The following is a 22060-nucleotide window of genomic DNA, read 5'->3' as shown; positions in this document are numbered from 1 at the left end:
TGGCTGTATTTAGTGATACTGGAGAACCATGTATTTTGTTTGTCACGTTCATCAGAGGGAATTAAAGGAATCAAAGATTCATGTAATGAACTAGCATTTTCAGACAATTCCATTAATTTGTTGAGCTGTAGTTTGACCTGTGAAGCATTTTTATCATCCTTCATAAGCTCTTTAAGCAAGGGTATTATACTCTTAATTTTGTCTACTTCCCTTTTACGTTCTTTCTGAATTGCTCCAATTTTGTTTGCAAGAGCCTTTTCTGTGAGGGTGTTTGGCCTTTTATTTATCATTTTCATTTTTGTCAACAATAACCAGCTGTTGATCCAGTCATTTTATACTCGCGAGACAATGAGCATCGATACAAATTTCAACAGAAAACAACAATGTCAATAGCCACAGCAATCTCTGAGCAGAGGGTTGTTTGATCAACACATGGAAGCAAAAACCACACACGTCAGATATTCAGTGTTCTTAAGGCAAGCGCCATAGGCCTATTCAAACAGACGTCTTCTCGTTGCAGTAACCGATTCAAAGTAGGCTAAACTGCGTTCCAAACCGTAAGCATATTACATACCACCGCCTTCCGTAGGCCTGCCGCGATTCTGTCAGACTGGCCGCTTTCGTAGATGAAAGGTAGAAGCCTAATCGTGAGTGGCCTCGTGGTTTCTCAGCGTTTGTAGAAGGCTCCGTTGCCGAGTTTTTTGCTGACAAATGTGGGCGACTCAAAACTTTGGTCGCCGAGAGGCTGAGTAGGGGAGACTAACTTGCCCGACGCGCTGTTCAATAACTTCCAGTAGCGATAAAGTTAAATTCCTTTATTGTAGAAAACAATCATCTCCAGAATATCAAACACAGCTCAGTATCAGTTCATGAACAGTCTCGCAACGCATTTCATGGAGGCCCTTTTGGACATGTCAGTTATTTGCACCACTGGGCAAAACGGCATTTTGTTTTAGACTACTGGTATTTAATTTGTGCATTGACAATAAAGCTGAATATCATATGAACTAGATGACTAAACTTATGAATATGTAGAAGAAGAAACATTCACAAAAATCCATGACATGACCTCTCTTCTTGATAGCTGTTGAAAACTGCATGGAACTGACAGGGATTGTTTTGTTTAATAATAAATAAATAAATACATTATGCTGCTACCTTCTGCTTTTCCCAAATACAATGTAGCCTACAGGTGTACCTTTCATCAGTCCAGTTGCAATGGATGGACTGTGATGAACTGCCCTACTTGTGATTGTTTAGAGATTTTAAAGGTTTTATAACAATGCTACAAATTTTTTGGCAAGTGCTAAATCTATTCACCTTTGCAGCGCCAGTAGGCAACTTTGTGTGCGGAATGTGTGCAAACACACATTCCAAACAAGCATACACAAAAGTTTCAAGAGTGGGGGATGGAGTAGAAGATGGAGACAAATTCATTAATATGATTTATTTTCGCGGAATGGATGTACAGGACTGAGCGGCGGTCATATTTTGTACCGCTATGTGGTACATCTAGTTTTGACTGTAGCTGGCTAACCTACAACAACTTTTATTTTGACTTCGTAAACGAATGAGGTGACCCGGAAACAATGTCTTGAACTCTTGTGGTGTTCTGAAATCGAGGCTTTTCGCTTCATCTGAAGTCGTGATACGATGCCAGGGTGGAATCTCGACTGTCAGTGGTATGATTGATATCTAAAATAAACAGGTAATATTGTCATTCACACGTCAAATTGATCCACGCCACACCACCAAAGACTACTTGGTATACATATGTAACAACACAGATGGCATTATCGCAGGCTGAGGCGGTTTAATGTTAGCGCACCATAACATAAGCTAGCTTTCGCTCGCTAACTAAAGTTGCTTGCTACCTGTAATGTATGAGATGAGCAGCTAGAGACGTTTGTTTATATGGCAAGTCGGAGAACCATAGATGATACAAGGACTACAGACATCTTATCTGATCACATTGCCCCTGCACTCCTTCTAGGCAAGTATGCGTTATCACCGATTAGTTTGGTTCGACTAGATATTCCGTCAGTTTGGCCCACTGTTGATAGCTAACGTTAGATTGCGAGCTACCGATAGCCAGCTAGCAGCTAACTTGAACGTGACGTCTTATTTACTTTGCTAGCAAACGCCGTAATAATGGTTAATAGTTTAGTACCCCAGCCATAACTAGCATTCTTAGCAACATACATCGCTTCTCAATGGCGTAGGCAGTGGGTAAGAGTTGCATGTCAGATCAGTTAAGAGTGAGTAAGAGTGCCAAATAATGTCAGCGATATTTTCTGTTAACTGTTTATACGGTGTATTAATCTGTACTAGTAGCGTTAGCAAGTGTAGGCTTGGGTGCGGTGTTGTGCTTCGTGCGGCATGATGTGTTAATTAAGCAGCTATATCCTGCACCAATTAATCGGATTGAATCCAAAAGAATTTACTTATGCACTGGATGACATCGGGTGTTTTGGTGGTGTTTACAGGTAAGCCCATCTTAATGTGTATCTGAGAGTGCATACACAGCCTGCTGTGAGGGCTAAGATGCCGATCCCTCCCCCTCCCCCTCCACCACCTGGAGGACCACCTCCTCCCACGTTCAGTCAGGTAAGCTTACTGTCTCCTTGTCAGTTAAATAATCATGTGTAACCTAGTATGTACAGCTGAACTCATGATTAACACTGTGATTGATGAATATTGAATGGTGTGACAGATGCACGCTCAGTGGTCTCTTGAAAAAGATTTGTGCATCTTAGCTTCCTCTCCATTAACTAACCATCGTGCTTCTCCAGTAGCCACTTCTCCATTTACTAACCTACAAATTGTACAGCGTAGTGAAGATATACCCGTGTTTCTGACATTTAGTGGGAATTAAACCATGGGCCTGTGCCATGGACTGTGGGCTTTGCCTTGGTGATTTCCCTATGCTCAAAAAAAAAAAACCTTGCACCTCTGTTTTGCCAGGCCAACACAACCCCACCCAAACTGAACAAAGATGAGACCAAGGGACGTAATGCTCTTTTGACCGACATCTGCAAAGGAACTAACCTGAAGAAGGTTGCTGTTGTCAATGATCGGAGTGCACCCGTCATCGAGAGTAAGCTGTTAACATAAATACATATTGAGGATTCTAGAACAAGTATAAACCTTTATCCAAACATATATTTACAAGGCATTTGGAAAGTTAGATTATTAATAATAAGAAAATAAATGTATCATGCATTTTAATGTAATGATCATTTTCATCATCAGTGCTTTTGTCAGATTTACACACCTGAGATCAGTTCACCACAGTTATGAAGACTTTGTTGTATATCACCTTATTGTAGTGCTTACAAGAAAGCCATCCCTGTCACAGAAAGAAAGCAACGATTTTATTTGAGTTTGGTAATTTAATGGTTATTGGCATATGTGTATACATGCGCTCGTGTATTTGTGTCCTCCGCAGAGCCCAAAGGAGGTGGTGGGGGCGGAAGCAGTGCCAGTCCAGTGGGTGTGTCAGGTGCCGTGCAGCCAGTGGGCGGGCTCTTCCAAGGAGGCGTGCCAAAGCTGCGACCAGTCGGAGGCAAGTGCCTACTATACTGCTATTCAAACATACAGGCATTTGTGGGCGTTTTTGGGAGGTAACCAGGTGGTCACCTGAGGGGTATTTCACAAAACCTAGATAAGGGATTAAGCTGGGATTTTTAGGTTATCCTGGATGAATTTGGGCCTTGACTTGGTTTCACAAAAGAGATGGCACATAAGTTACCATGGGGATTTATTCTCTGCACCTAGCCTGGTCCCGACCAGGCTAACAGCCAAGCTAAGTTAATTCTAATGGTAATTATGTCGTCTTATTGGTTCAGCTAGCTGTCATTCACATCAGACCTCCGTGCTAATTTTTAAGGAGCTTTATTCCATTTATAAACTATTTGCTAAATGTATTTGCTCGCAAAACAAAACAGATTGTCTGCCTACTACCATATGGTTATTATTTTACTTGATAGCCTTATAATTATTAACATAGGCCTAGGTACTCAATTGTTTGCTTATTTTATTGATAGACGTTTGATGAATAGCCTACTGTAGTTGATTGGAAGTGGAGGGGCAAGTTCTCGAAGGTATTTTCAACTATAATATTAAGGTATATCATACTATGTGCATCTTTGCGAGCTTCAAGCGCTTTCTTAATGACGTTGCCGAGACAAGGAAGCACTCACACGTGGGTGCATACGTAAATTTGCATTCAGTTGGTCTACCATGCCCTACTCCTGCTGTTTTACAGAAATAGCCATGATTCCCCATTCCAAAAAGGACAACTTTACTTCATTGTTAGTCTATATCAAAAGCAGTGGTTCACTTTGTGTGAATGACGCTATTTTTCGCGTCTTTTTTATTCCAACCGTGGGCACTTTGGAGCAGAAACGAGAACGCGCACACATCCTGAATTATTTACACCTGGCTTGACATAGTCGCTCCTACTCATCCTGGATTGGCATTAGTGAAACGAGTTGAGCTAGGATAATGAACGCACACAGTTTTATAGCTATCCATGTGTGTTCACTTCTGGCTCTTTTGCTATGAATTTTGTAACTATAGCGGGCTATTTAACCTCTTTAAAACACTAAACACATTGGAGGTGTCAAATGTTGAGTTACTCCAGTCTAGATTTTTTGATGTTAATCACTCCTATGATGTATTGCTATTTTCTATCCAAAGAAAAATGCCTGTTTCGAAGTTAACTGATGGTCAAATCAACGTCAGCTCTGTTATTGTTTGCACCTCCAAGTGGTCTGTGACGTATGTTTGTGTGAAAGAATGGGCCCTAATTTAAATGCTAGGCAAAGTGCAATGTCAGTCTATGAGCAAAGTTCTCGTGCATGAACTAATGACATCATGTAGCATGGGACAGCTTTTAGCTGACCCACCGCTGTTTATGCTTAGAGTCTTTCTTGTGGTATTAAATTTGCAAATAGAATTTGCATAGTTATTCAGCAAGCTTTAGTAAGACCCAAGCTTTAGTTTAGACCATTAGGGCCCTAGATGTTAGTGTTTTATTTGTGCATTCAAACCTTGTCTATATCATGATTGGGTCCCAAAACCAAGGCCTGTGAAATATTTCTGTCAAATCCTATGTCTTCATATTATTGTTAGCTCTTGATATTCAGTTTTACAACCTGAAACACATTATCTGGGAAGCAATGTTTGTGTGTGTGTGTGTGTGTGTGTGTGTGTGTGTGTGTGTATATATATATAGTGAAAAGTATCATTCATAGCCAGCCAAAACATGACACATTTGTTTTCAGTATGACTGAACCATTCAAAGTCCGTACGGCATGCTCATTGATTTTCCACAGGGCTCTAAATTTGGAAAGAAGTGCAAAAAGAGTGACATTAAGATTGGTTTTAACTGGTCTTTGAAAGCATTTGATATCTATCATTATTATTTTTCTTCAAATACAATATTTTGTCATTGTCAATATTTGAGTTCTCCACATATAATGAGCTTGAAGGTTGTGTTTTGTCTGTCATTGTCAAAGGACCAAAATGGTTTGTTAGGTAGCTAATAGTGTAAAGACTATTGTGGCTTGTTTAATCCATTTGGTCATCTTAATGAACTCCTTTGTCCATCTTAATGAATCCTGTGCTTCCCAGATGGTTCTATTGGTCGGTCAGCACTGCAGCCTGGCTCTCGTCCCATGGCGCCCCGCCCTCCCGGTCGCCACGATGACAGCGACAGTTCCTCGCAGCAGCAGTCTCCAGGGTCTTCGTCGCCCCCCGAGCAGTCTCGGTCCCAGCGGCCCTCGCTGCCTGACCTGTCCCGCCCGGTTAGTGGTGGTAGCCCCTCATCCTCCTCCACCGGGATGAAGCACAGCAGCTCGGCCCCACCACCACCCCCGCCCATGTCTCGCCGCGGCAACGCCCCGCCTCCACCCAAGGCAGCCACTCCCACCTCTTCCTCCTCCTCGTCTCCTTCCTCCTACAACCGCGAGAAGCCCCTGCCCCCGACACCAGGGCAGCGGGGCGCCTCGCCCGCCCCTGGCCGTGAAAGTGCCCCCCCGCCACCACCCGTGAAGCCTCCGCCCTCCCCGGTCAACAACCGCCGACCTCCCACAGGGGGCTCCTCGTCCTCCACCTCCTCCTCCTCCTCCTCCTCTTCCTCGCTGGCACCCCCGCCTCCTCCGTACCGCCAGGGTGTGGTCAACGGGCCTTCGAGCCCGGGCAGCGAGGGGGCCCCCGAGCTGCCTCAGAGGCACAACTCTCTCAGCAAGAAGCCGTCCTCCGCCGGGCACACCCCTACACGTGCTCACGCACCCCCGCCACCCCCCTCGCCCTCTCCGCCGGGCGGGCGGCCCCCACCTCCTGTGCGAGACCCTCCGGGCCGAGGGGCAGGTAGGAGCCCACTGGAGCGAGCCCTCCTCTCCCCATCTCTCTCCTGCTCTCTGCTATTTCTCTCTCTGTAGGGAGACATTTGCTAGCATAATGTATTCCGTCATTTGATAAGCTGCCACTGCCACTGACGTTTTTTCTTTGTTTTGGTGTATGGACATGTGTATCCTCTGTGTGTATGTTTATTAATGCCTTTTGTGTGTGTGTGTGTGTGTGTGTGTGTGTGTCATTCTGTGTATAGCCCCTCCCGTGCCTGGGCAGCCGTCGCGGAATGGCCGAGAAGCCCCTCCCCCGCCGCCCCCGTACCGGACCCACGGCGGTACCCCCGAAGCTCCTGGTCGAGGCAAGCCTCCCCCTCCTCCCTCCCGCACCCCTGCCGGGCCCCCGCCCCCTCCCCCGCCCATCCGAAATGGACACACCTCCACCCCCCGCTCCTTCGTAGGTGAGTTTGCGCTCACGGCCTCCTCACGTCACCCACATCTCTTAGTCTCTCTCTCATTCACCACATCATGGCATCAACGTCAGTCTGCCCTCTCTACATCCATCTGACCCAACACACTCTGATTTCCTAATTAACTGTGTGTGTGTGTGTGTGTGTGTGTGTGTGTGTGTGTGTGTGTTATTGATATTATTATTATATACAGTGTGTGGCATCTGGCCCTGAATGATATGGTTTACAGTGAGTGTGTTGAGGGAGTTCACATGAGTGTCTTGCGTGGACCTCTGGATGTCACTGTCTGTTGAACGTCATGGGAGCACTGACCATCAACTGACAATTTAGGGGTTTTATACTAGACTCGTATGTGTAGACGTCAATATGTGTATATGTGTAAAGCTGTGAGGCCACAAGTCTGGTAAAGACGGACCCCTGTCAATCATTTCCAATGCATTGAAGGGCATTTCAGCATTTCAGCATTCAAACATTTTCTGTCGAGGGAGGTGGAGATTTTCACAGCAACGCCACAGTCCTGCTCTGGCTTATAAATCTTTCCCCTGGGGTTAGCGGACCTGTCGGTAGAGCAGCACACAGTGGGCCTCCAGAGAGAGACTGCTCCTTGTGTTGTTTTTCCCTCTCCATGAGCCACGTGAGGAGCTATTCAGCCAAGTCAGGGCTTGAGCTCCTTCCAGCCTCCACAGTGTGTGAGTTGGGTAGCACTGGTCCTCAGCCAGCTGGGATAAAGCTTGAAGTCTCTGGTCAGGCATGTCATTTTCTCTGTGAAGGGCCTCGTTATGGGGCTATGTTCCAATGGGCCTCTTCTGCCCACTCCTCCTCAGCTTGTGTCCTTGTCTTCTCCTACGTGGGTAAAGGCCCAAGTATACTTCTACGGATGCAGTCTATGCACTAAACGGATGACGCAAAATTCAACAGACAGCTGGTCCTTATGGCCACATTTTGTGTCCGTACGGATCTTGCGTATTGCCTTTGTAAAACTGGATGTGTAGTACCATGCCAATCCAGTAGATGGGAGAAGGGCACGCCGGTACGCACCACCGTATGACCGTACAGCATAGCCATATGTGCAGAAGTATACTCGTTGCTTAAGAGTTGGTGAGGGAAATTGTGGTAGCACAGTGGCTAAGGAGCTGGGCTAGCATGCAGTAGCCTGAAAAGTTGTGGATTCAATTCCTGGCTTCCACTGTTTTGCCCGAGGGCCTCTGCACTCAATTGGATAGACCTAACCAATCGGAGCAACGAAATAGCTTACCGTGAGCTGTAGGAAGAACACACAAACCATCCTTCTCCACAAATGTCTTAATATTGTTTTCTGGACACCCAATAGCGAAATCGAAGACAAAATACATAGCAGGGTAGGCAATTTGGAAAAACGGGTAGGATGCTGATTTAATGGATCTTTCCATTTTTACTGTTTCTTTTTTCTTTCTTTCTTTCTTTCTTTCTTTCTTTCTTTTTTCGATTCTTTCTTTCTCTTTTTTTCCCTCTCTCCTTCAACTCTGCAACTCTCTCGCAGATGACTTTGAATCTAAGTATTCCTTCCACCCTCTGGATGACTTTCCCCCTCCAGAGGAGTACAGGCACTTCACCAAGATTTACCCCAGCAAAGCCAATAGAGGTGAGCTTCCGCAGCTCTGCGTGCGTGCGTGCGTGCTCGCGCGTGTGTGCGTCTGCATGCGCATACAATATAGCATACAGGGCTGTATGTTATGTTAACTTTTTTTGCTTTGCACTGGTGCTACAGAAGCTGATAGTTTTGTAGCGCAATCCACAAAATCTTTAGCATCGATATGACTAGTGTTTATGTTGGATAAAGTTTGTGTGACTGGCATGTCAGTGTGATTGACGTGTATGTATTTTTATTGACAGTGATGAGAGGAGCGCCGCCTCTTCCTCCTGTGGGGAGGTGAACACTGTGAACACCTGCTGACCAGGAGACAACAGTCTCACTTTCTCACACACACACATATCTACACAGTCATAGTGATAACTAATCTGCAAAACACATTCACACATTACTCACTCATGGCTGTGTCTTATTAACATATATGTCCTAACCAGACAGCATTCCACCTCATGCAAACACTCAAACTCCCAGAATGCACTCTGGTCTCCATCCCCTTTTAATCACATCAGCCCACTTGAGCACCCGCCAGGGCTGAGGACCTCCACAGGGAGAGACAAAGATATCACAGACGGAAAAGATGCACAACTCCATCTGTTGATGTGATTTTGGTGGTGTAGAGATATGTTTTTGAAGAGGGAGAGACAAAGGCCAACGATTCCTTTATTGTTTTACTTACCTTTGTGTTGTTTCTCCTTTTTGACATGGCAGTCTTACGTGATGTTGGGGCATCCTTAACAAGTGATGTTTACCAAGTAACACTAATCCTAGCCTGAGTTGCAGGCTAAATTTGTGTGGTAGCTACCAGTCCTAGCCTTTGGCTTAAGGTGGTAGAAGCACCATTCCAAGCCATGGATTATAGTTTTGTCTCTATTTGTTTAAGTTGTTGTGAAGATGTTTAGTGAAAGATTTTGAAAATTATGCACTGTGAACGTGTCAGTCATCAGGGAAACTGAATAACTTAAAGACTTTCCTACTGAGAGGCTGACAGAGACTTGTAACTGCTGCCACCTGGTGGCAGAGTATTGGAAGGACAGGGGAGAGGAGTACCCCCTGGTGGACAGAGAGGGCATTATTATTCCATTAATGCTTGAAGAATGCTTGGTCAAATTGGCCTGAACCTCTCAAAGACACTCTAACCTCTTCTTGTGGATCAACATGAGGAGGGCACTTTTTGAGACCATGTTCTCTGAGAAGACTACGAAAAAAAAAAGTGCCAACGGAAGCAAAATCCCAACTGGAACAGGTTGTTTACCCGGCCACTCATTCAACGCCAGACCACACCTTTACCCATGGACTCTGCATGCATGTCTGTAAAAACTGGAGTGCATTTAAAAGGGTCAAGGGCTGACTGTGTAGTGGTATGGTAAACAGACTCCCAGAAAGTGAGCAAGTATTTGGGATGCACAACAGTAAGGCACCGGTCTCTGCTTTATTTGCCCAAACAGATCAACCAGTCAATCAGTGTGTTACTCCAAACCATCAGCATGTGCTTCCAAGCGCCATTTTGTACATGTATGAGGAGTTTTTTTTTTTTTGTTTTGTTTTGTTTTGTTTTGTTTTGTTTTTTAAATCCATATTCACAGAATCAGGCAGGTTTGCATGATCCCAATTGTGCCAGATAGGCCAAGACAGCGCGTCTTGGATCACCTGTTAAATATGCTTTGTGTACGCAGAGAGAACTCTAGTGTTTCAATTGCTACTCTTACTGGCACCGCCAGTCTATATCTACACATACTGTAAATGCATGGCTTGGCGCTCGTCCAAAAGGTAGTACAAGTCCAAGTGAATTACTGTATTGGTGTATAATGGAAAGACCCCATGCTGACCAGGTGGCTGTTTTACCTGACAGAATAGGAAAGGGGCATTTGGGTGGAGCAGCTGCTGCTTATGTGCAGTGCTGTGCTAAAGAGGGGCGAAGCATTAACCTGTAATCTTCTGACCATTGTTGAAACTGCAGGCCAACACAGTGGTTTGGATTTGAACAGAAAATCCAGTATTTCTTTTTTTGTCATAGCAGGTTGCATGTCATTCCTTTTAATTATCCAAAATTCTTTGAATCATGAAAGTCTTATTTTTTTTTTTTTCTCCCAGCACTGAGAATCTTGCCTTTTTTATTGGCAGCATGGAGATGTTTAATGATTCTATATGCTTTAAACTGATACAGACAGATGCAGATTTCGTGCTGCGTATAAAAACATTAAGGATACAGTTAAAGGTGCTCTAAGCGATGTTACACGGTTTCTAAGCTAAAACATTTTCTGTCACATTGAGCAAACATCACCTCACCATCCACTAGCTGCCTGTACCCTGAATACACTGTAAAAAACACGTCTGTGGACAGCCCAGGCTCCAAAAACGGCAACAAAAACAACTTGGTCCAGCCTGGACCATAAAAACATAACAAACTGTTTAAGCCAATCACCAACGAGATGCGCATATAGGAGAGTTTCAATTGCATGGGAGGGAGTAGCGAGCTAGCTCTCTGTTTTGTTTGAACGTCAACAGATGTGACTTTACCATCGCTTAGAGCACCTTTAAACTACATTAGGTTAAATGAAGAGTTATCCAAACAGGTTTTACTCCTCTCTTTGTTGTTAACTTTATTGAACTCTGTGGAAGTCTAACACACTAGTTTCAGTTAATTTCTTGGTTTACATAAACACTGATTCAGACCTTTGGGGGAAAAGGAAGTTAAGATGGCATCAGTGTTATTATTGGGAGATAATCCTTTGCCCTCCAACCTGTAAGTCAGCAACCCAGCACGTATAGGAGTAGGTGTACTTGCAGGAGGAGAAGGAGGCAGGATGGTGAACCATTCCATAAGGCTTGTTCCTATACCTGTGGTTCCTGGCCTGTGATCAAGTGTGCGTTTGCCCTGTAATCTGTATACTGTACCATGACAATTAACCCCTTGTCCACCACCATCCTGCCCAAAACCCCTACCAAGAAAACAAAAACAAAAAAAAAATCAATCCAAAAATGCTTACAGCTTTGCATCCTACATCACTCCCTCCCACCTCCTTGTTTCTGGTGGTATGCCTTATACAGATCTACTGTAACTTGTCGGTACGTGATTTGTAAGAAAATAAACACTAATCATACGAAACAAAAAAAAGTATATTTACACTAGGCCTACATGTAAGGCAATATGGTAGTAATAGCTATTGATCTATTTTGAAGTTGTAAAAAGCTTGTAATATAGTGACTAAATGGAATTTTTGGGGGTGGGAGGGGATCAGAATCAACGGGAAAGATGCTGGCTTTGTAGCAAGCCAGCTGCTAATCGTTAGCTAGTTGCACTCTCTTTTATTCCTTTTCTGTCTGTCTTAAATCTCGCCTGCTTTTCGCTGTCCTTCTCCTCCATGCTGTCCCTCTCCAGTCCTGAAGGGGGCAGAGGGGGGCTGTAACTGTAGATATCTGCGGGAGCATTAACTTACTCACATTGAGAGAGCCTCCATTCCTTCTCACCCTTTTCCCCCATTTCACTCTATTCCAGGCTTTTAAAAAAAAAAAACTAATGAAAGCCCTCGTCTTCTGTCGTTTGTCGCACTTTTCTCTGCCAGTCGTGTTGTACAAGGCAAAAAATAAAAACCTTAGAGAAAAGCGGACGTGTCTCTGGTTTGCTCATTTCATTATTGTCTTCTGTTGAGGTGTTGCTCACGACTTTAGAATAATCTGTAGTTTTTCAAAACCTCATATTTGGACCAGAATTGTCTGAGACCATATTACCATTATAACAGAGCATATTCACAATAGTCTTCTTAATGGTTTGCAGTTAATCAAAAAAGTTTTTTTTTTTTTCTGTCTTTCTTTTGGTCTTGACCAAATTGTAAAGTTACCAGTAATACTCCAGCATGTGACTACCACAGAAATGAAGTCACGAGTAATGCAGGTTAAAAGGCAGCAAAGCAAGTGAGAAAGGCATAGGGCTGTTTTATGGTCTACGCAAGGTACTGTAGGCTACGTGGGCCTAAATAGGGCTAAAGGCTAGGGCTAGGGCTTGGTTAGTATTTGGATGGGAGACCGTGGAAAATTAAGTTGCTGCTATGTTGGTGGGTTGCCAGTAGGTGGCACTCTCCCTCTGGTCAAAATTTCAATCCCTATGTGCAGTGACGGGGACACTGCAGTAGAAGATGCCATCCTTCTGATGAGGTGTTAAACCGTCCTAACTCACTGTAGTCATTAAGGGTCCCATTGTTACTTATCACAATTAAAGAGTAGGGAGTTCCCTGGTGTCCTGGCTAAATTCCCAACCTGCCCCTTTAATCCCCCAGTGTACCTGGCTCATTCATTCATTCCCTCACTCTCCACCCCAAGCTGACGAGCCTTCTGGCACATTAATGGCTCCCATGCATTACCCAGTGCTACACGTTGGTGTTAGTCAGTGATGTTCCTCTTCACTGTAAAGCACTTGGGGTGCCTTGATAAAGTGCTATGTATATCCGTTGTTGTTCATGTTTAATGAAATTGTTATTATTCACTTTGGACAAAAGCTTCTGCCATGAACCACAACTGTAACCATACATGCCAACCAGTACTGGTGGTTATATGGCCTATGATGAATTCTGAGACATCAACGTACCATAACTGAAAATGCCAACACATAACAAAAACAAGAAATCTGCACTATAAGGCCATTCAATAATTTATTAATAAAGACGAGACACAAGTTTGAGATGAATGTTTAGCAATGGGGGAATACAGAGTTCACAACACTATTTACAGTATAGTAAACTAAGACACCAGTTTCTGGGCTTCATATAATAATAAAGACCTTCAGTTGCAAATTATAATACAATATAATATAATATATTTTACCTGATTCAGAAGGCAAGGTGGAGAAGGCGGAGTAAGTCAACAGTGTTAGCAGCATTCAGAGAATTCAAAAAGTCTATTGTGGAATGGAATGAGTGTGCTTGCATCTGTGTGTGTGTGTGTGTGTGTCTGATTTGAGGACAACTGATCTGAAAAATGCCAGGGTGTTCCATTCCACTGTGTGTGTGTGTGTGTGTGTCCTTTCATTCTGGGGGAGACTGAAAGATTGAGATGACAGGATCCTCGTGGTTGGTGACCACCAGCACGCTGCGGAACTTGTCGAAGAGAGTCTTTAGCTGTGAGCGCCGCATGTTCTCGTTGTACATGATCTCCTCAAGGTGGTGGTGCCCTCGGAAGTAGTGAAGCAGCCTGTCAGGACATACCAGTATCACATCAGAGGTGTGAAATTAACAGCAGGAGACTTCAGAAGACAGTTGTCTCAGTCTATCAAAATCATATCATATTATATACACTTTCTCATGTATATATCTATATTATACTTTCTCATGTATTATATACACTTTCTCATGTATAACCTCTGAGCACCAATTTTGACACCAAGGTGAACATCTTGGTCTACCCATTAGTTAAGTTACAAGGACCACAATGATGTTCAAAGATGGAGATGATCATTTCCTAGAACTTTCTCTTCTAGTTGACACGTTCAGGGAATGCACCCCTGGATGGACGGAGTAAGGGCGAGAGGTTGGGAGGAGAGGGGTCATGGCGTTACCTGGCGAACATGCGCAGGTCCTCAGGGCTCTGTGCGGCAGGCACGCTGAGGATGCCCTGGCGCTCCTGCTCAGTCAGGCTGGCCAACAGCGTCTCGGTCATGCGCTTGTTGAGGGGCGAGTCGCTGCCAGGCAACAGCTCGGAGCTGGAGTTGTCCATGCTGGGGCTGGTCAGGGTCATGTCGTCACTGCTGGCTGCAGGAGCACAGGAGAGTTGTGGAGAGTATTGCGTGTGATGGACAAAGTTTCACATACACTCAGTCTTTCAGTTTATTTTCTAACTTCTGAGACCTGCAGCAGAGCACACGCCCAGTGCGACTCCAGAACAAAAGATCTTATATAAGATCTTTTACAAACATGTGGTTCAAAGTAGACATTTTGTTGAGCATTACGCTTAAGTGCAGTTTATTTTCATATCAAACGTATCTGCGTTGGTTTTAAACATTTCAACCAGAAACCCTCTAGGGACATATTGAAAGGGTCTATACATAGTCTGGTAACGTTATGGTTAGTTTACATTCACATGTATTCATTTAGCAGATGCTTTTATCCAAAGCGACTTACATTCAAGCTACAGTATATATATATATATATATGTATATGTGTGTGTGTGTGTGTGTGTGTGTATGTATATGATATATAGGAAGAATTGTTAGCTAGTTAGCTGGCTATTGATGGGGTCCTACTGGGGGAGCCGAAGCTGAGGGCGTTGGGCGTGCTGAGGCTGCGTCCCCCGAGCCGTGCAGCCAGGAGGGGCTCTTCCTCCTTCAGGCCGTGCTCCTCGTCCTCAGTGGGGGGCACCAGCAGGCAGGCGTAGGTGTGCAGCTGGATGAGCAGCCGACGCTGCAGCATCCACACCACCATCTGGATCAGCTGAGCCTGAAGGCGTGGGGGTGGGGGTGGGCGTGGGGGTGGGGGTGGGGGTGGGGGTGGGGAGGTAGCGCAGACAGACGGGACAAGATGGAGGCGTGGGGGTCGGGGTGGGGGTCGGGGTCGGGGTGGGGTGGGGAGGTAGCGCAGACAGACGGGACAAGATGGAGGCGTGTCCTGGTTAGACTTGGCTTGCCTGGGGAGAGTAAATCTGGTGATGAGTTGAATGGAGTGTATCTCGAGCTGATTGACAGCAGGCTTGCTTTCCCCTCCACTTGATGACAAAACAACACTTGCTTCGCTTTTTAAGAATGTTTTGAATATACTGAACCAACCAACAAATAACCACCTTTTTTTTTTCAAGATCATTTCAAGGTCAAGCTTACTTTATTAGGTCTCCCAAGGGAGAAATTTGTTTCAGAGAATGGTAAATGCGATTTCATGATGAATGGAAGTATGTTTATACCCAATTATTAATTTAAATACATTACAGCAGACACATTAAGTATGGATGTATGTTTATACACAAGGCTTAAGATTTATTTAGACACATTACAGTAGCTGTGTTTGCAACAGTGATACTGTCCGTCAGGGATATTCCTGGACTGACCTCATGCATAGGGGCATCCAGAGGGTTCCTGAACTCAGACAGGGAGATGGGCAGAGAGAACTTAGCCAGCATGGAGGGCAGGTCGTGGCCAGGGAACTGCTGTGCAAACTGCTCTGCCAGAGGGGAGTAGCTGTGAGCAGAGGAGAGGGGGGGGGGGGTCACATTTGCCCCATTTTATACTTTCAATGACTGCTGCATGCCTAGGTTAGGCCTGAACATACAGAAAGTAAATACAGTATATGAAAGAAACATCAAAGCTGAACAATAATGTATATCTAAACGAGATTACACAACCAGTGTATAAAAGGCATACATTTGCATTCACATTTACATTCACAGTTTTATGAATGTATGCCTTTATCAATGTATGCCATTGTTTCATTAATGCCAGTAACTAAAAGCGTTAGGTTAGACAGAAGAGCGTACTCACAGGCGAATGTTGGCATGTGGGGACAACATGTAGACATTGTTTTCACAGAGAGGATACACAATGATTGCCTTGCCCCAGTATACCAGATGTGCAGCTATCTGGAAGATCTAAAACAAAATAACACTCTATTAGATAATATATTTAAGTGTCTGTAATAAACTGCTGTTTCTACTGGATACCCTGGAGTTTCCACTTCATCTCCCTCAGGTCTAGTTTATCTGACTGTACTCTTTCTGAGAAAATCTCTGAAGATGTGCTTACATGTTCTGCTGTTTTTCAGTTTGTTTATTTGCCCACTAGGTGGCAGTATCTGAGCAATCAATGAGAACTTCAGCTTTATGAGAGTAGATCACATTTACACTACACAACTGGCACAGATGAACATAATGACACAATACAAGTAGGTAAACATGCATGAAATAGCAGAGGTTCCTTTTTGATTATTTAGGGGCTTTATTTTTGCCTTCATTTGGACAAGACCAGTGAAGAGTTACAGAAAATGAGTTGGAGAGAGACTTCGAGAGGGATCGAGAAATGATCGCAGGTTGAATTCAAATCCAGGACCCCATGGGTACTTGGACACGGCCATTAGTGCGATGCTACTGTTTGTGCCACAGTCCCCCTAAATCGCAGGTCAAATTGTATAACCACACAAATCAGTGTGTTCTAGTCATTCACAGCATAGACCGTAGTCTGTTCAAAACTGCAATTCTTTCTGCATCCTCTAGATGTCAGTGCAGCCCACAAACACTCTGAAAAGTCCCCATATTGCCTATACATAAACTGACTGACCAATCCATTAGTTGCTAGCTAGCTTTCCATGTTAAAGTCAACTGCTGGTTAACCAGCTAATGTAAACATGCCTGTTTACCATTAGCCATTTTTCCTAATGGATACAAAACAGTGCTAATCATTAAAAATAAAATAAATTACTCATTCTTTCACCCAAATATCATATACCAAAGACAATTCCTTTATAGTAAGTTGCCTACTCATTATAAAGATCTTACCTAGCACATGTGCCCTTACTCTGTCAGTAGCAGATTGTTTTGAAATAATCACTGTGCTTACTTTCAACAGGTCAAATGAATGTATGTAAATGTAAACATAGGCAAATGCTTGGCCGTTCTAGGTGTGTGCTGGCAGAGTAGTGAGAGCTCTGTATACCTGCAGGAGGGCCAGGTCCGCGTCCTGAGCGAGCTGCTGGAGGTTTTTGACCGCGGAGCAGGTTTTGATGAGACGCACCAGCGCTGGAGAGCAGTCCAGAGGCAGCTGGGCCAAGAGGGTCTTCTCATTGTCCAGTAGCAGCAGTGCATGGTACGGCCTGCAGCACAAAAAACACCACACACACACACACACACACACACACACACACAAACATGTCACTAATACAGACAGCTTCTATATGAAAAAGTTTTTTTTTATTATGCCACACTCTGTCACAGATCACAGGAGATGTAAAGTCATGATGGATAGTAAGAATTGAGGAAATGCATCATTGCAATTACGGGGCTGAAGGTCCTGCTGACAGCCACTAGGTGGTGCTGTGGAGTGTCGGAGATCTGAGAAGAAGTACAGATCCCTAGGGGGTATAAATCCCACTGATGCAACACCTCTTAAAGTACGCACACACACACACACACACACACACACACACACACACACACACACACACACACACACACACACGATTCAGCTGCACTGATCCAACTGACCTGATGGCCTTGAGGCTGCTCTCCAGGGCCTCAGGCGGGATATGGTTGCCCCCGACCCGGTGGATTTTATGAGGCAGACAGAAGCTCACCTCCAGCCAGTTATTGATATGCAGTCGGACCACACCTGTCGTGCAGAGGCTGACAACCAAACCAGCACAAAATGTAGCTCTTTATTGTTTATATCATTTAGCAGACGCTTTTGTCCAAAACGAGTTCTTTAAGCTAGCTAAAGTAAATCAGAATTTAACTGCATAGCACAGTCCATACAAACTGTTCTTAACAGTCATATAAAACAAATATTAAACATGTTTGATAAAAATAAAAAAAAATAAAAAATCATTTAGAAAAGTAACTTAAAATATGCAATGCAATCAATCATATCAATAATTAAGTATGTAACAACTGTAACCCAGTCACACCTGTCATAGGCCTCCTTTAGGTCTCTGGCTAGTTTGCACTTTGGAAGGATTTGCCTGAAGGGAGACTGTGGGGTCCCATCCGCTACACACACAAGGCACAATTGAATAGAAATAGACAAAATAAACTAGTTATTACAGATATTATAGACATTCATAGGGCAAACTATACACTATATGACTATTTTTCCCCACTACTTAATGTGTGTGTGTGTGCAGTGTTGGGAGGGTTACTTTCAAAACATATTCCGTTACAGAATACATGCACAAAAATGTCATTTGTAACGTATTCCGTTACGTTACTCAATCTGAGTAACGTATTCTGAATACTTAGATTACTTCCGCATTGAATTGCATTTTATAAGTGTAGGAATGCGGCCATCAAATCCTGTTTAGGCCTACTAAACAGGCCTATTCTGGTGTGTTCTTCTGTTCCAAATGGCTGAAGTGTTAGGCCCACATAGGAGAATGTAAAGTCAACTAAGCTACCTGATACAACTTTAAAATAGCAAGGTGACCACTAAAACTACAGCAGGCGACTAGGCTAATTAAAACAAACAAAATAAATAGGCTACTTTAAGGGCGTAGCCAGAAATTATAATTAAGGTGTGCCTGTGCTGTGAGATTTTTCGGTGGCATCAACCCAGTACAAGTGAGTGGCGCATATGGCAGGTGGAACGCAAATGACCTGTAAATGTAAACACTATAGGCTACTGTATATCAGTGCTCTCAAAATGAACGTGATCGTGTAATGACAATCAAAAACCGCACGTTAAAATATGCTACTCGCAAGAATAATTCTTCAGAGGCTGCACCATATAATTAATTTTAAAAAGAAAATGTAGATCTAATTAGAAAAAATAAATAATCCATAAAGCTATTTTAAGTTAGAATAAAAAACTTAGAATGCAGTGCCTATTTTAGAGATTGGTTTTATTGTAGGTCTAAATCAACACGTGAGGCTTTGTTTATTGATTAGCAAACTGTGTAACCGATTGACCGAAGTAGCCTGAGCTATTAATACTTGGGAAAATATTCTTTGAACAGACATCAGGAACCACGATCAGTGAGGAACAGGAGTTACCTCCACTTACTTTACTCCTAATTTGCTGTGCAAACAGTCATTTCGGGGTCTCCGATGAAGCATCCATAATGCGCGCTGGCTGCGTTTTGAGGCTAGTGCAAGACGGCGAGGCTTGGATTTAACCATGGAAACAATTTCATCATAGATTGCTTTCAGGAGCTTCTGGGAAATGGAGTTGCCTTAATTTATTTAGAGAGTGAATGAACTTATGAAACAGAAGTATCGTCATGTAATCCATTGATTTCAACAATGTAACTGTATTCTAAATACCAACTATTTAACTTGTAACTGTATCGGAGTACAGTTACTCATAATTTGTATTCTGAATACGTAACGCCGGTACATATATTCCGTTACTCCCCAACACTGTGCGTGTGTGTACATGTGTACGTACGTATGTGTGTTTGTAGTTGTGGTGTGTGTGTGTGTGTGTGTGTGTGTGTGTGTGTGTTTGTAGTGGTGGTGTGTTTGTGTGTGTGTGTGTGTGCGTGTGTTTCTAGTGGTGTGGCCCAATTGCACTCACTCTCAGTCATGGTGGTGACCTCGTCCTGCACGGCCAGCATGAGCTTGGCCTCGCGGGTCAGGTACTGGCAGCGGCGCTCCTCATGCTGAAGGGCAATGGCGATGCGGCGCGACAGGTTGTGCATGCAGCTGATGACCGACGGGTCGGCGTTGGCCTGTAGGGGGCAGCAAAAACTATCACTGTCCATTCTCTAATTATATTGTTAACAAACTGAAATGAGTGACATTGGGGTGACAGTGCGGTTTGTGAAGGATGCCCTCACTTATAGAATGCTTTTTGTTCAACAAGCAATTAATAAATATTATATTGTATTATATTACATTATATTATATTAGGCGGGTCAATATATAAAAAAACCTAACCTCAAAAAAATTGATACAAAAGGTTTTTTAACTGATTATGATACCTTTAGATGTACTTAATAACATATTAAAAATCTAGTAAAATCTGACCCCAGTAAAGGGGTCATTTTCAAGATGGCGTCCAAGATGGCCACCAGAAGCTAATTTGGGATATCTGAAGCATTAATCAGCCTAGGAAAGTGTTTTTCGTGTTTAATCAGATTTAGAGGTCACTGATTCATGTATGTCAGACTAAAGTTTCAGTTCATCATTTTCAAAGACTTTTCATTTTCAAGATGGCCACCAGAGGCTAATTTTGGCTATATCTGAAGCATTATTCAGCCTAGGAAAATGTTTTTCATGTTTTATCAGATTAAGAGGTCACTGATGACTCTTCATCTCCACCTTTTTTAGTGTTCTTATAGTAGGACCTGAGGATGCATGATGTTTTCTCTCTCAGTGTCACCATGCCTTCAAAACCTTTCCCTTCCGTGAAACATATGTCATTCCCGTACCGCTCCCTCAGTTTAGCTTTCAGATACTGATTACCGAATGGTATGGAATCAACCTCAATCAAATACTCTTTCATGTTAGATCCAAGTACAGAGACAGTCAACTGTTCTTAATTGTGTGCATTTCTGCAAGACACTCCGCTGTTCGTGTAGAAGATATGGATTACCTTGCACTGCTGCCTGTGGAACGTGTCAAAATGAACAATGTGACAATCCACACAAGTTCCTTTCAGAGGAGTCAGAGGATAATGAATAATGATATAATAATTATTTCTGATCTACTTATGCATATAGTTTAAGATTCAGTTTAATTAGCTCCCCCCTAATGATAGATGCCAACAATTATTGATCTACACAAATATACAATGCATGCCTATACAGTACATGGGTCATGGTTCATTAAACAAGTCATAAAACAGCCACTTACTCGCAAACTCTACTCTACATATTGTAAAAGCATATACCCTGTACATGAAATATAACATTAATCAACAAAATAACATTTCCATCTTCCATAAAGCATAATACATACTCTATTCTGTATAGGCAAATATAGTGTAAAGCCGATACATTTTGGCATATACAGTCCAGGGAAAACAAATGAAACACCCTAAACTACATATTTTCTGAAAGCATATAACCTGCAGATGAGATATAACACCAGTTAAGACATGTCCCATCTTCCTCCATGCCATGAACAATGCATTGCCCTCTATAGGCGAATCTAGTGTAAAGGGGATACATTTTAGCCTATATTGTCCAGGCAAAACAGATTAAACATCCCAAACCATATATTTTCTAAAAGCATATAACCTCTAGATGAGATATAACACCAGTTAAGACATGTCTTATCTTCCTCAATGCCATGGAGATGGTTATTAATCCTGTATTGCATTTGCTCTGTATTAAAACACATTGATTTTAATTTAAAAATTTTAAATTTTATTAATTTAAGGTAGAGCATTGAAACATTTTCAATTTTAACATTTAAAATCCTATTCTTGTTTAATTTGACCATCATTTGATATCAATTTCACCCCTGTAGGCTGAATAGTAATTGAGATATAGCCATTCTAACCTGTTGACAGCCATTTTGGCGGCCATTTTGAAAATGACCCCTTTCCCAAGGTCTGATTTTACTAGATTTTTAGTATGTTATTTAGCCTGTCCAACAGTACCAGAATACAAAAAACCTTTTGTATCAATTTTTTTTGACGTTGAACCCTATATTGACCCGCCTATATATATTATATTATATTATATTATACTACACTGTAGGTCACAAGGTGTATTTGTTTGTTTGTTTTTCCAAAACAAAAGGGCTTATTGCAACTCGATATACAAGTTATTTCCTAGGAATGCATCTAACAAGGGAAATAAGTTTGATTTACACACTGTTACTTAAACTTAAAAAAGTTTACTTAGTAGACTTTACTAGCCTGGGTGCCTTAGTCCCGCCCCACGGAAAGTTCGGTCTGGCATTGCTCCATTGTGGGGCAAGTATGCTCGCCCTAAATCAGGCGGACCAATCAAATCAGGCTTTACGATGATGGACAGGTG

General features: G+C 43.0%; 2 protein-coding genes across 3 annotated transcripts in view; one reads left to right on the top strand and one right to left on the bottom strand.

The window, feature by feature from the left end:
* Positions 1–1532: 1532 nt before the first annotated feature.
* On the top strand, positions 1533–12056 carry wipf2b (WAS/WASL interacting protein family, member 2b). Its single transcript, XM_042085626.1, has 8 exons — positions 1533–1708; positions 2487–2607; positions 2965–3097; positions 3449–3565; positions 5638–6375; positions 6614–6814; positions 8343–8444; positions 8696–12056. The coding sequence occupies exons 2-8, from the start codon at positions 2545–2547 to the stop codon at positions 8734–8736; spliced, it is 1395 nt and encodes a 464-aa protein (XP_041941560.1). The 5' UTR covers positions 1533–1708; positions 2487–2544; the 3' UTR covers positions 8737–12056.
* Positions 12057–13085: 1029 nt separating this feature from the next.
* nprl3 (NPR3-like, GATOR1 complex subunit) overlaps positions 13086–22060 on the bottom strand; it is a 31047-nt gene continuing 22072 nt past the window's right edge. For both annotated transcript variants that reach the window (XM_042085623.1, XM_042085624.1), the window contains 9 exons: positions 19648–19801; positions 18044–18125; positions 17625–17762; positions 17077–17233; positions 15910–16016; positions 15480–15609; positions 14686–14878; positions 14002–14194; positions 13086–13637 (listed from right to left, as the gene is read on the bottom strand). In XM_042085623.1, the coding sequence (XP_041941557.1) occupies positions 13472–13637; positions 14002–14194; positions 14686–14878; positions 15480–15609; positions 15910–16016; positions 17077–17233; positions 17625–17762; positions 18044–18125; positions 19648–19801 (1320 nt within the window). In that variant the 3' untranslated portion in view covers positions 13086–13471. The remainder of the gene's footprint in view (positions 13638–14001; positions 14195–14685; positions 14879–15479; positions 15610–15909; positions 16017–17076; positions 17234–17624; positions 17763–18043; positions 18126–19647; positions 19802–22060) is intronic.

The sequence above is a fragment of the Alosa sapidissima genome, chromosome 3, assembly GCF_018492685.1.
Source record: "Alosa sapidissima isolate fAloSap1 chromosome 3, fAloSap1.pri, whole genome shotgun sequence".
Taxonomy (NCBI): domain Eukaryota; kingdom Metazoa; phylum Chordata; class Actinopteri; order Clupeiformes; family Clupeidae; genus Alosa; species Alosa sapidissima.
Note: the sequence above shows the minus strand (reverse complement) of the source record. Positions and strands in the feature narration are given on the sequence as shown.

Excerpts from the sequence above, each read along its gene's own strand:
- wipf2b (XM_042085626.1), top strand. The coding sequence starts at position 2,545 with ATGCCGATCCCTCCCCCTCCCCCTCCACCACCTGGAGGACCACCTCCT. Across the intron at positions 6,376-6,613 it reads CCCTCCGGGCCGAGGGGCAG|CCCCTCCCGTGCCTGGGCAG; the intron begins GTAGGAGCCCAC and ends TTCTGTGTATAG. Across the intron at positions 8,445-8,695 it reads CCCCAGCAAAGCCAATAGAG|TGATGAGAGGAGCGCCGCCT; the intron begins GTGAGCTTCCGC and ends TTTTATTGACAG.